The 12,592-nt window shown below is 43.6% G+C and overlaps 1 protein-coding gene across 6 annotated transcripts in view; it reads right to left on the reverse strand.

The window, feature by feature from the left end:
- Positions 1 to 12,547, reverse strand: part of Smchd1 (structural maintenance of chromosomes flexible hinge domain containing 1) — a 148,414-nt gene extending 135,867 nt beyond the window's left edge. For 4 of the 6 annotated variants that reach the window (XR_015628698.1, XR_015628696.1, XR_015628697.1 and 1 more), the window contains exons 1-2: positions 12,037 to 12,380; positions 855 to 930 (exon numbers count right to left, since the gene is read on the reverse strand). Coding sequence is in view for 2 of the 6 variants with exons in the window: in NM_001447330.1 (NP_001434259.1) it covers positions 855 to 930; positions 12,037 to 12,222 (262 nt within the window). In the remaining 4 variants the exon portion in view is untranslated. 6 annotated transcript variants of the gene reach the window in all.
- Positions 12,548 to 12,592: the final 45 nt, after the last annotated feature.

Raw genomic sequence — 12,592 nt, forward strand, 5'->3', positions numbered from 1 at the left:
GGCAAGTCTCCTGCCTTAGCTTCCTGAGTGGTGGGATTATAGGTGTAAGCTACCATGGCAGCTAAAACACATTTCTTTTTTTATTTTTAATTTTGTAAAAACCATCACAAGTTGAGCCAGCGAGATTGTTCTACCAAATCTGACAGCCTGAGTTCAACCCCTGGGAACCACACTGGAGAAGGAGGAGAAACTATCACAAAGCTGTCCTCTGACAACTGGCTAACACACACATACACAAATAAAGATGTGCAAGTAAGAACACAAGTTTACTTCCCATTATCTGCACTTGACCTTAGCCAAAAAGCCGAGAAGCAGTACATTTCATAATCCGTGAGCTTTGGAAAGTTCAAGACTGGCACCTAGTGGAGGCTGGAAAACTCGTAGTGCTGAGATGGGGAGTCTAATCTAGTACAGCCCAAGCATGTCTTGAACCCCTTATCCTCTGACTCTGCATCCTAACTGCTCAGGTTATAAGTATGTACCACATACCTAGGTTTTAAACACTTGGTTTTTTTTTTTCTTTAAGATTTATTTTATGTAGATTAATGTTTTGCCTGCATGTATGTCTGTGTACTATGTGCATGCCTTATGCATGTGGAGATCAGAAAGCATGAGATTCTCTAGAATTTGGAGTCAGAGATGGTTATAAACTACCATGTGAGAGCCAGGTGGGAAGGCCAGGCCTCGCTCTCTATGGGCCCAACTGACAGCAGCAAAACTGTGACACTGAAGCAAAGGCCTTTCTTCTCTCGATCCCCAAGTACTTCAAATTATCAATGCTCTGGACAGACAGTGGTTTACAACTACTGCTCTCTCACTACACGAATAAATACAAAAGGACATTTTTTACTTACCAAAATTATCGCAGGTAATTTCTTTCCTACTTGTAGTTGTAATAACAAACTTTTCTTCAGATGAAATGCCAATTGTCTATCCAAAATAAAGGAAATAAAACCAATCATTACTTAAAGGAAATAAATGTACTATTTGCAAGAATGTGAACATACTGATATTACAAACACTACACTCATTTGTCTAGGAATTATAGAACTCGGCATTTTTAAATTTTGACTTTGCAAAATCAATCACTTATAAGCCTTTTAAATTGCTTTTTCCTGCTCTTTGCTACCCAGAGCGTATAAGAATCATTAGATAATGAAAGTGTGGTGCATACACAGTGGAATTTTATTCAACTGTAAATAAAATGAGTTTATGAAATGTTCAGGATGATGGTTAGAAATAGAAAATATCCTAAGTGGGTAACAAGGAAACAAATGCATGCTCTCCTTCATACATGGATCTTAGCTTCCGATTTTAAAGATTTCTATAATTAACCTGGCTTGTCTGTACAGGTCATGAAGCCAAAAAGGGTCCACAAGAGGGGGGACAGTGTAGGACCTGAAAGGGGAGAGGGAAATGTAGAAGGCATGTGATATGGGAGTAGAGGGGAATGCTGGAGTTAAAGGTTCATGTGGGGATGCAGCCATGGATGAGTTGGGGGAAGGGGTGGAAAGTTTGATAGCCAGTGCTAAGGATGTATAAAAAGCCTCACAAAAGCCAACTACTTTATATGCTAGTAACAAATATATAATTTCCTGGGATCATGACACATGCCCTTTTCTTAAAATTTTTTATTAGATATATTTCTTTACTTAATTTCAAACGTTATTCCCCTTCCCGGTTTCCTGTCCATAAACCCCCATTCCCTCCCCTCCCCCTCCTCCATATGGGTATTCTCCCTGTACATCCCCCTGATTGTCCTCCCCCATATTCCCCTGCACTGGGGGTCCAACCTTGGCAGGACCAAGGGCTTCCCCTTCCACTGGTGCCCCAACAAGGCTATTCTCTGCTACATATGCAGTTGGAGCCCTGGGTCAGTCCATGTTTATAGTCTTTCGGTAGTGGTTTAGTCCCTGGAAGCTCTGGTTAGCTGGCATTATTGTTTTTAGTGACACATGCCCTTAATCCCAGAAGTTGGAAAGGAGAGGCATGCAGCTCTCTAAATTCCAGGCCACCAGGGCTATTTAGTGAGATAAGAACAAAACAACTTCTAACTGGGTTTAAGGCCCACTCCAAAAGGTAGAACTCTTATACCAGGGTCAAGAACCTGTGGCCAGATAGGTCCCTAGCGGGAACCCTACCATTCTTCTGCTAAACTGGCACAGTATAAAATCATTTTCTAATATTTTTCACTAGACCCATAGGTTAGATTCCTTCTCAGTCCTCATCAGACAAGTTTCCTCTTGTAATAAACAATGATTAACACAGACCTGCAAGTGACCAAGGTACGGACGATGAGACTGGGATGCTCAGCACTAAGTGGTATATCTACATCACACCAAGTCTTCTCAGGGTTCAGGGACAATTCTGGAAGGGGCTGGAGGATGACTACAAGGAAAGAGTATTTTCCAGATGCAATGGGGGTGGCTGCACACATGAACTCCTAGTAGTTTTGAAAGAACACACAGGTCGGCACAAGCCCACACCAGACAAAATCCCAGCAATGGAGAAAGGAGGTAGGCATTACACCCCACCCCTAGCTGAAGTGATAATACTGATGGACAGCGCCAGGAGAGGAAGAATCATATTTAAGGTACAGCCCCTGGTAGGTCAGCTGTGCTCTAGCAGACAGCTCCAAACCCAAGTGGATATGAGGATATGAGCAACATCAATAGACTTAATGTTTTGGTTTTTTTTTCAAAAAAAAAAAAATCAAAAGGCCACAAACTTGGGTGAATGGGGGTGTGGATGTAGCAAAAAAAAAAAAAAAAAAATCCTGTCTAAATGATCAAAGATTAAGATGTGTATATACATATATATATGTGGATATAGATATAGTCAATTTTAAAGAATTTTAAAGACAATGAACAGAGGTGTTCTGCATAGGTGGACAGTGCTTCCTCCAGAAGACATATGTTATTCAAAGAAATCCTTAGTGCCAGACACAGGTTACCCTCCTATAAGCTATTGGTCAAGGAGGCCCCAAAGCTCCAAAACAACACAAGCTATTGCTACTGCTCTTTGCCCACAACTGGATGCCAAGACCCTATTACTGAAGATGCAACCCACTTTGGTTGTAGGGCAGAAATCAAATAGGAAATGACTAGGAAACTTCCTTTCTGATGGTTAGCTTTCACGGTGTCAATGAGATAGAACAGTCACAGTGGACTCCCCAGTAGTGCACCCCCACATACTTCTGATACCGGCAAGACATGCATGCCCTCCTGATACAACAGGGACTTGCTTCTGACTGAACCTGAAGCCTGCTCCATGGGAGGGAATTCATGCCTGGTACGGTAAATCTGGTCATAAGCCCAAGATTTGGGAAGGTCACTGGATTTAAGGGAAATTTATCTTGCTGCTAAGTGGACATGTTGTCAAACTGCTTTCTAAATATTCATATTTAACTCATGATCAGACACGTTGTTTTTGCCGTAAGCAGCAGTCAATGCAGAGACTCATGACTGACCAAAGGCTGAGGAAAAGTGACTATGCTCAGCCCCAAATGGTACATTTACATCAAAGCTCCCCACCTCCCTCAGGGAGCCCATGGGAGGCAGCAGAGTGTGAGAGGCAGGAGGTGTGGAAGAGTGCTGTGGATGCGAGAGGCCAGTGCACACATGGCCAGCACACATAGCAGCTACACATGCCTGCACAAAATCTTCACAAAATCAAGCCAGTGAACATTCCCACATGGAATGGAGGCTCCATCCCCAGCTGAGGAACTACTGGTAACTGATGTCAACTGGGAAGGAGTTGTCATTTTTCTTTAAGGTGTGGCTGCTGGTAGGATGGCCCCAGCCTGAGCATGTAAGTTGCAGTAATTGGATTCAGTAAGTTACATTCCGTGGGGGGTGGGGGGAAGCACTGGGGAGGTATGGAGTAAAGGCAAGGAAGATGTAGGTTGGGTATGATCAGGATACATTGTATACACATACAAAATTGCTAAAGAACAAATTAAAAGATCTCATAAGAAAACCCATTAGTGACTAGGTGAGTTTTGAGAGGATTAACTTTCTTCCTTTCTTTCTTTCTTTCTTTCTTTCATTCATTCATTCATTCATTCATTCATGGGGACACATCTGTCAATGGCACACATGTGGGAGTCGGAAGACAACCTGAAAGAGTCATTCTCTCCTTCCACCATGTGGGTCCTGGACATGGAGTGCGGGTCCTCAGGCTTGGTGGCAAGCACCTTTATCCACTGAGTCATCTCAAAGCCCTTGATTTTAAAACATCAAGAGGAACCACTCAAAGGCATGCTCTACCACTCCATTATATTAGGAATCAATTTATTGAAACAAAACATTAATATAACACTTATTTTATACAAATCTGATATATAAATAAGTTGGAAGAAAATAGGTGTTTTATACTAAGTATGAATACATGTGCTACAGGATATCTAAAGAAGCCTGACATTTTTCTAAAAACATTACAAAACTTTTAAATCAAATTACAAACCAAAGGGAGGAATTGAAAGAAACCACAAAAAGGCTTCCTTAATTAGGAAGATTAAGTCCAATAAAATGAGCAAAAGCCTGAATAATCAGAAGGAAAAAAAAGAACTGATGAGACAGTTCAGCATGCCTGATGCCCCGAGTTCAATCCCTGGGACCCACGTGACGGAAGGAGAAAGACAACACCCTACAGACTAAACAACTAATGAGTGAATATAATAAAAAATAAATAAATTTTTTAAAAAAAGAAAAAGTACAGATGGGAGTGACAAAATCAAAAATATCAAAAACTACCAAAAGTAACTAAAATAAATTAACACTCATTTGAATTAAAAAGAAAAACCATATTATTTCTAAAATGAAACAATCCTTCCTAACTAAGGATGCCTAAGAAAATTTTAAGTTATCGGGCAAAATCTTCCAAAGATACAAAATAAAACTGTTCTTCTCAAAGATTTTTAACTCAATGTGTGTGCTCCAAATGTGTGTGAGTAATCGCAAAGACCAGAAGACCATCAGGTTCTGTGGCTGGCGCTGGACCTGGTTGTAAGCCACCCAACTTATGTGTTGGGAACACATCTCAGGTCCCCTGGAAGAGCAGTTAAGAGCTCTCTTAACCTCTTGAGCCTCTCTCCAGCCCCTCAAAATAAATTCTTAGGATTAATTATAGAACTAATTGGGATGCTAACCCCTAGACCACTTTTTTCCTTCAAAACAATTATGCTTCAGGAAAGCAATGTGGTCCCCTCCCTGATTCCTTGAGGAGGGGGTATGAATTTACTTGATTTTTGAAACAGGGCTCTCATCATGTAGCTCAAACTTGCAGCAATCCTCCTGCCTCAATCTTCAATTACACTGACTGAAGATGTATACCACCATGCTCAGCCTAAAGGATGTTGTTAAAGATCCCAGCTAGGGCTACATAACAGCTCATGGCTAAACACTGTCTACCTGCATGAAACGCTCCGTTTATATGCTCATGCAGTGGGGGTGGAGATCCTAGCTAATAAGCAGAGACGGAAAATCAAAACAACACCATCAACAGATGAACCCCCCAATCTGGCATGGGGCCTTACACTTTTAATCCCAAAACTAAGGAGGAGACAGGAAGTCTGCTTTAAATTGGAGGCCATCCTGGGCTACAGAGTAAGACACTGTCTCAAAAATAAATAATAGATAAAAATAAAAATTAGGTGTGTTGGTAAATCTCTGTAATAACAGAATTTAGGAAACAGAGGCAGGTGGACTGCCAGAAGGGTTACATAATAAGACCTTGTCTAAAACAAAACAACACAACAATAATAGGTAGCCATTAAATAAATTGGAATTTAATGGATGAATCCAGCTGAGACCACCTGAATCCTCTTGAACTTATTAAATTAAATTTAATGAAGCCTTTCAGCTAAAATGTAGTTTACAGGACACATATATAAAATAGAGAAGTCACATAATCCTGTAAAGCCAAGGGGGCGAGTCATGTAATACTGCAAATCAGGGAATGGTATGTCACCCATGTAGTCCCAGCACTCAGGATGCAGAGAGAGAGACATCATTCTCAGCTACACAGAGCTACCCAGGAACACAGGTAACTCCAAATACAAACCTGTGAGACCGCTTAGCTACTAAAGATGCTTGCTGCCAAACCCAACCATCTGAGTTCAATCCCAGGAACCCTATTGTAGAAGCCATACTAGCCCACTTGGCAACTGTAGGTCAGTGAGAACCTCTGTCTCAAAACACTATGATTAACAACCAAGGTTGTCCTCTGACTTAATCACAAAAGTCAGCGCACACATGCGCACACACACACACACACACACACATACACACACACACACACACACACACACACACGCACGCACATACCAAGGTAGACAATGCTGAATGACACTCAAAGTTGATCTCTGGTCAACACATGCACACAACCACACATGTACACATATACAAAACTATGTACAAATATTTAAGATTAATGTACAGCTGGAAAATATTTTACGTATCTAATTATTACATACAGTATACCTATAAAGCTATTGTTTTTAAGGTTTTCTTTTAAGGATTCTTCTAGAATAATGGATTAGTATACTTAATCCAGTTTGTGACTAACTTCATAGATGGCTTCTGCCTTTCAACTATCAATATACCTACCCACATATCTCTAGATAGGAATGCAAATACCTTTGTTACCCGAATTAGTTTTTACTCAACTAAAACTATACAAATATTCCTTTATAAGGAGATTACAATCCAATAAAATCGTTGCAAATTAAAAATGTGTTTCATAGACCTAACTTCACAAATAGTATAGCTTGTGCCTACTATTGCAGGATATATGATCACACTGTGAACCCTGAGATGTTTCTCGTTATGGCGTAGCTCAGCCCTTAACATTAATCCCACACAAGGAAGGTATAGTTAGTTTGGAGAAGGAAGCACCCACATTTGAAAGTGCTGTGGCAGATAAAGTGAGCAGAAAAAGTGATGAACCAGAGTAAGATTTGACAGAATTAATCAGAGATAGCTCAACTCTCAAGAGCAGAGAGGAAAGGGAAGCTACGGAAGAGAAAGAGGAAGGAGGAGGCAGTGTTTTACAGGGACAGGTTGCATAGACACAGGTGAAGAGAGCATGAGCCAGAGAATGAGAAGGAGCCAGAGGATTAGAACAGATGGCCAGAGTTAGTGTGAGGCCAAGCAAAGCAATTCAGGAGAAGCTGAGAGAAGCCAGATTCAGTCAGCATGGGTTTAAACAAAACAAAACCCAGGACCTACATAAGGGAAGATGAGGACCAGCTCCTTACAGCTGTCCTCCACACACAGCAGCATATGCATAAATGTGTGTATAATGTATATAACACACTCATAATACACTCACAATAAATCTAATAGGCTAAAAAATAAAAATAGTGGGGTTGAGGATTTAGCTCAGTGGTAGAGCGCTTGCCTAGGAAGCGCAAGGCCCTGGGTTCGATCCCCAGCTCCGAAAAAAAGAACCAAAAAAATAAAATAAAATAAAAATAGTATCTTGCATATTTGAAAACTATTATGAGTAAATTTTGTGTTCTTGCCACGTAACAGAACCAGAACAGCTGAATTGAATCTGCCAGATATCAGAAAGAACTAAGAAGAGGTGAGCATATTCAACAGTATGTCTCAGAGACTAAAAACATTCTAGGAGGCCTACATTAGACTGAGAGGTTAGAAGCTTCCAGGACTAGGCCTAGGTTAGCAGATGGAGGCAGAACAGTATTTACCAGACAGGACAGACTAGCTACACACAAACTCATAGCAGCTGGGACTGACTGTACGCACAAGGCTTGTACAAGATCACACCAGCCCAAAATCCCAGCATGGTTGGGGGAGGAGCTCATGGCATCTCATCCATATCTGAGGAGTTCCTGGCAATTTGATGGCTGCCGAGGGAGAGGGCCTTGACAGGCTACCCATGCTCCACACAGGTAGTAATAAGTGGGCTCAATGAGTATTCTTAAAAAAGAAAGAGAGCACATTAAATGATGAAGGGCATGGGGAGATTGGAGAGAATGGGGGTGGACCTGACTCAAATCCATGGTGTGCATGCATGACTATTACCTAAGATACTTTTATGTGTATGGGTGATTTACCTACATGTGTGTCAGTGGGCTGGGGTGAGCACTGGCTGCTCTTCCAGAGGACCCGGGTTTGATTCCAAGTACCCACATGGCAGCTCACAACTGTCTGTCCCAAGGGATCTGACACCTTCTTCTGGCTTTCATGGGTAACACCGTACCAGAGCAAGAAGCATTCATGTAATACACTGACATAAAATATTTTCTTAAAGGTAAGAATTCAAGCTGGGCATGGGTGGTGAGTACCTTTAATCACAGCACTCAGGAAACAAAGTCAGGTATATCTCTGTCAGTTTGAGGCTAGTCTGGTGTACATAATGAGTTCCAGGCCAGTCGGGTCTATGCAGAAAGACCCTCTTACAGAACAAAAACAAAACAAAACAAAACAAAAAATCAGAATTCAAAATTCAAAGCATACTTTCTGCTGGATGTCTCTTTTTTTGTGCCACCACAACGTTGAAACATTCTAAGTCAAACATTCCAAACTGGAGGCTGGCTATACTTTCCTCCACTGGAAGACAGTTTTGTCTACATTTAAAAAAAAAAAAAAATCACATCAAGGGGTGGCTGGAGAAATGGCTCAGCAGTTAAGAGCACTGACTTTTCTTCCAGAGGATCTGGGTTCAATTCCCAGCAACTACACAGCAGCACACAAATGTCTGTAACTTCAGTTTCAGGGGATCCAGCATCCTTACATAAACACATACAGGCAAAACACCAATGCACATAAAAAATAAACTAAAATTATCATATATGGTGCATGTCTATGGCTCCTCCACTCAGAAGCTACGGACCAGAAGCTGGAGTCCATCAAGGATTACACAGTGAGACCAGTGTTTAAACAAAACAAACCCAGGAACCACATGGGAGGGTGAAAAACAACTCCTTACAGCTGCCCCCTAATGTCCATACGCAGTGCATACATGTGTGTATGTGTGTGTATAACGCGTATATACACTCAGAATAAATACACTCAGAATAAATCTAATAGGTTAAAAAATAAAAATATCTTGCATATTTGAAAACTGTTAAGAGTAAATGCTGTGTTCTTGCCACAAAAGAGGAAGAACAAGTGTATGCTGAATGGTACGGTTTTAAAGGGACACAGTAGCCATACCAGGCACTCCTCACACTTGAGAGGCTGAGCTAAAGGTTTGTCCACAGTGTGAGCCTGGAGCACCAAGTGATTTCTACACAAGAGCTCTGTCAAAAAAGAGGAAGAAGAGGAGATAGAAACAGGAAAAAGAAACATAAAGCTATAACAGTGTGCCTGGAGTGTTTCTGTTTGGAATCGAGTTGCTCTAAAGCTGGGTGTGGCCATGCACTTCTAGGAGGCTGAGTTGGAAGGATGAGAGCTTAGGGCCAGCATAGGCGTCCGTGTGTTCTAGACCTATCTGTGTCACAAACAAACCAACAACGGATCAGCTCTACCGGTTTCACTTCTTGTGCACCATTGTGCAGATTAGTTCTTTGTCATTTTCTCACAAGCTAGACTCATCGAGGAAGAGAAAGCCTCACAGAGAAAATGCCTCCATCACTCTCCTGTTGACAGCTCTGTGGGGCAATTTCTTGATTAATATGGCAGGACCAAGACCACTGTGGGTGGCAACACAGAAACAGGTAGTCCTAGGTAAGGGAGGGGGAGGGGGAAGAGGAAGAGGGAGACCAAAGGAAGGGAGGGAGGGAGGGAAGGAAGGAGGGATGAATGAATGAACGAAGCCAGGGTGAACAAGCCATAAGCAGCATTCTTCCACAGTCAGAGCTTCAGTTCCTACCTTCAGCACCTGCCCTGGCTGCCCTCAGTGATGGACAAACCCTTTTCTCCCCAAAGTTGCTTTCAGTCAGAATGTTTTATCACAACCTAGAAAACAAACTAGGACTGAAGAACTGACTCAGTGGTTAAGAGCACTGGATGCTCTTCCAGAGGTCCTGAGTTCAATTCCCAGCAACCACATGGTGGCTCACAACCATCTGTAATGGGATCCGATGTCCTTTTCTGGTGTGTCTGAAGAGAATGACAGTGTACTCGCATGCATTAAATAAATACTTTAAAAAGAAAACAAAAAAAAAAAAAAACCAAAAAAAACAAAACAAGCCAGGACAACTATGTAACGTATGAACTGCAGGTGCTTGACTCAGTCCTTCATCTGTGTAATGCAAACACCCCCACGGGATCTGTTGCATAAACCAACAGAGCACAGGATCCAGGAGCTAGAGATGATGCAATGGTTAAGAGCAAAGCTGTTCTTGCAGAGGACCTGGGTTTGATTCCCAGCACACACAAGATACCCCTCTCCTGGTCTCTGAAAGCTCCAGTCAAGAACCAGTGCACAGACATTCACGCAGGCAAGCACCCATATGCATAAAATAATAATCAAATAAATTTTACTCAAAAAAAAGTAAAAAGACACATTCCTGGCAAAATTAACTGGAAACAAAAAGAAAGAAACTAAATGTAAAACATGTACTACAGTGATATAAAAAGAAGAGGAAGGACTCAAAGGAGTAATACTGAGGCTCCTTAATTTTTAAATTGCTGGTACTGAGATACATGGCAGACTATAACTACAGTATAAGAACTAGTCTTAAGACAAGACAGGGAGAATCTACCCCCATATGTGGCAGGCATAGAATGAATTTCAGGGTTTACCTAGTTTTGTCTTAATTCATGTATCCATTCCTATCTGTGTGAACAGTTACCATATGTCAAGCAAGACACTGGGAATATAGCTACAAACGTAAGAAAGCCCACCTGGGCAAAGTAAAACTCAATTTGAGTTTTTCAACAAATATACAAAGTCGTATCTTCAGTGGTTCTGAACACAGGAAAACACATTTACATTACAATTCATAACAGCAAGGTTACAGTTGTGAATTAGCAACGAAAATAATTTTATGGTTGGGAAGTCTCCACAACATAGGTATTAAAGGATCGCAACATTAAGGATGGCTGAGAATTAGTGTCCTAGTCCAATCCTAAACTAAGTTTTCTGGAAGAAAAACACAAGTTAATTCGGCCACTGCCATATTCCTCTTTTAAAAAAGGTCAGAGCCCAGAACGGTGGCAGTTGCGCCTGTGACTACCAACACTGGGCAGCAAAGACAGAAGGATAACCAGAAAGTTCGAGGCCATCCTGGTCAACAGAGACTTCTAGGCTAGCCAGAGCTACAAAGCAAGACCTTGTCTCAAAACAAAACCCTATAATACCCCTCCCCCAAACATACTCACAAGTTCAGGCAACAGTACCACCAACAACCTATAAAGCATCTACAGCACGTTTTGCTACGCAGTCATTCATTTTATTTTTCAAACCAGTAAACTCGTTCTTCGTTATGGGCACTTGGAGCTAGTTTAGTAATTCCCAAGAAAGTTGGGAGCTCAGAAAACCAGAAGGGCAGCTCTGAATACTAACCTAACTTAGTGTTAACTCTGTAGAAGAATCCTGCTGGGACGGATCAGGCAAACCTTTCTGACAAGACAACCGGGAAATGACTCCATCACCTCCCTGAAACCTGGGGTACCCGAACTCCCGGAATCTCACCCCCTCTAAACGGCGCAACCGTCGCGACGCTGACGGTCCAGTGGGTACAACTCGGCAGTCTACTTTTGAAGTTACGAACTAAGACAAACACAGGTGCTTCTCTTACAGGATGTTGCACCTACTGCTTCGCAACCGTAAAGCTGTAGCTAAACCCGATAAGCGCCCACTAACTTCGAGGTCCCGAACGCTAGACCAGCACAGGCCCACGCTAAACCAGCACAGGCCCACGGAGGGGCGGGACCCCATCCTCCTTGGCCAAAGCCAGGCCGGCCGGGACATCCCGGGGATCAACCGCAACGTGGGCACCCGGCAGAGGCCAAGGCCGCAGAATCCCGGCCATCTGACAAGTTTATGGCGGTGACCCACCCAGGCTTCGGGCCACCTACCCTCACCTCCTCGAGAGCATCCCTTCAGCGCCCCGGAACGTACCTGACACACAGACGCGCGGAACTCCGCGTAGCCCGCGCGCTCCGGGACCTGCAGTGCTCTATCCCCGAGCTCCGAGTCCTTCCCGCGCCGGTCAAACAAGTACACCGTCCTACAGCCGTCGATGTCGCCATCCCTTCCAGACCCCTTGGAGAGGCCGCCTGGATCCTTGGCGCCCTCCGCTGCCATGTTGGGGGGAAAAGAGAAGACCTCGCGGCTCTCGGGCGCGCTTCCCGGAGACCCAGACTCCGCGCGTGTCCTCGGCTCCAGCCGCCGCGGCTCGGGGCCTCGGCGGGCCGCGCAGCACCGACTGGGCAGCGGCCGGGAAGCAACCCGGGAACCGATTCAAACGCTCTTCTGCCGGGGTGCCTCACGTCACTTCCGCGACCCGCGGAGACAGGGACGCGCTGCGCGCGCCTCGGAGCCCGCCAGCTGCGTGCGCCGCCGCCCACGCGAGTCTAGTTCCCTGACCTGAGAGCTGGCCGCCGCCGCGGCTGCTGCGCAGGAGGAAGAGGACGCCTAAGACCGGGCCGGTCCAGCAGGCCGCGGGGCGGGGCGG

Source organism: Rattus norvegicus, chromosome 9 (assembly GCF_021556685.1).
Source record: "Rattus norvegicus strain SHRSP/BbbUtx chromosome 9, alternate assembly SHRSP_T2T, whole genome shotgun sequence".
NCBI classification, from domain to species: domain Eukaryota; kingdom Metazoa; phylum Chordata; class Mammalia; order Rodentia; family Muridae; genus Rattus; species Rattus norvegicus.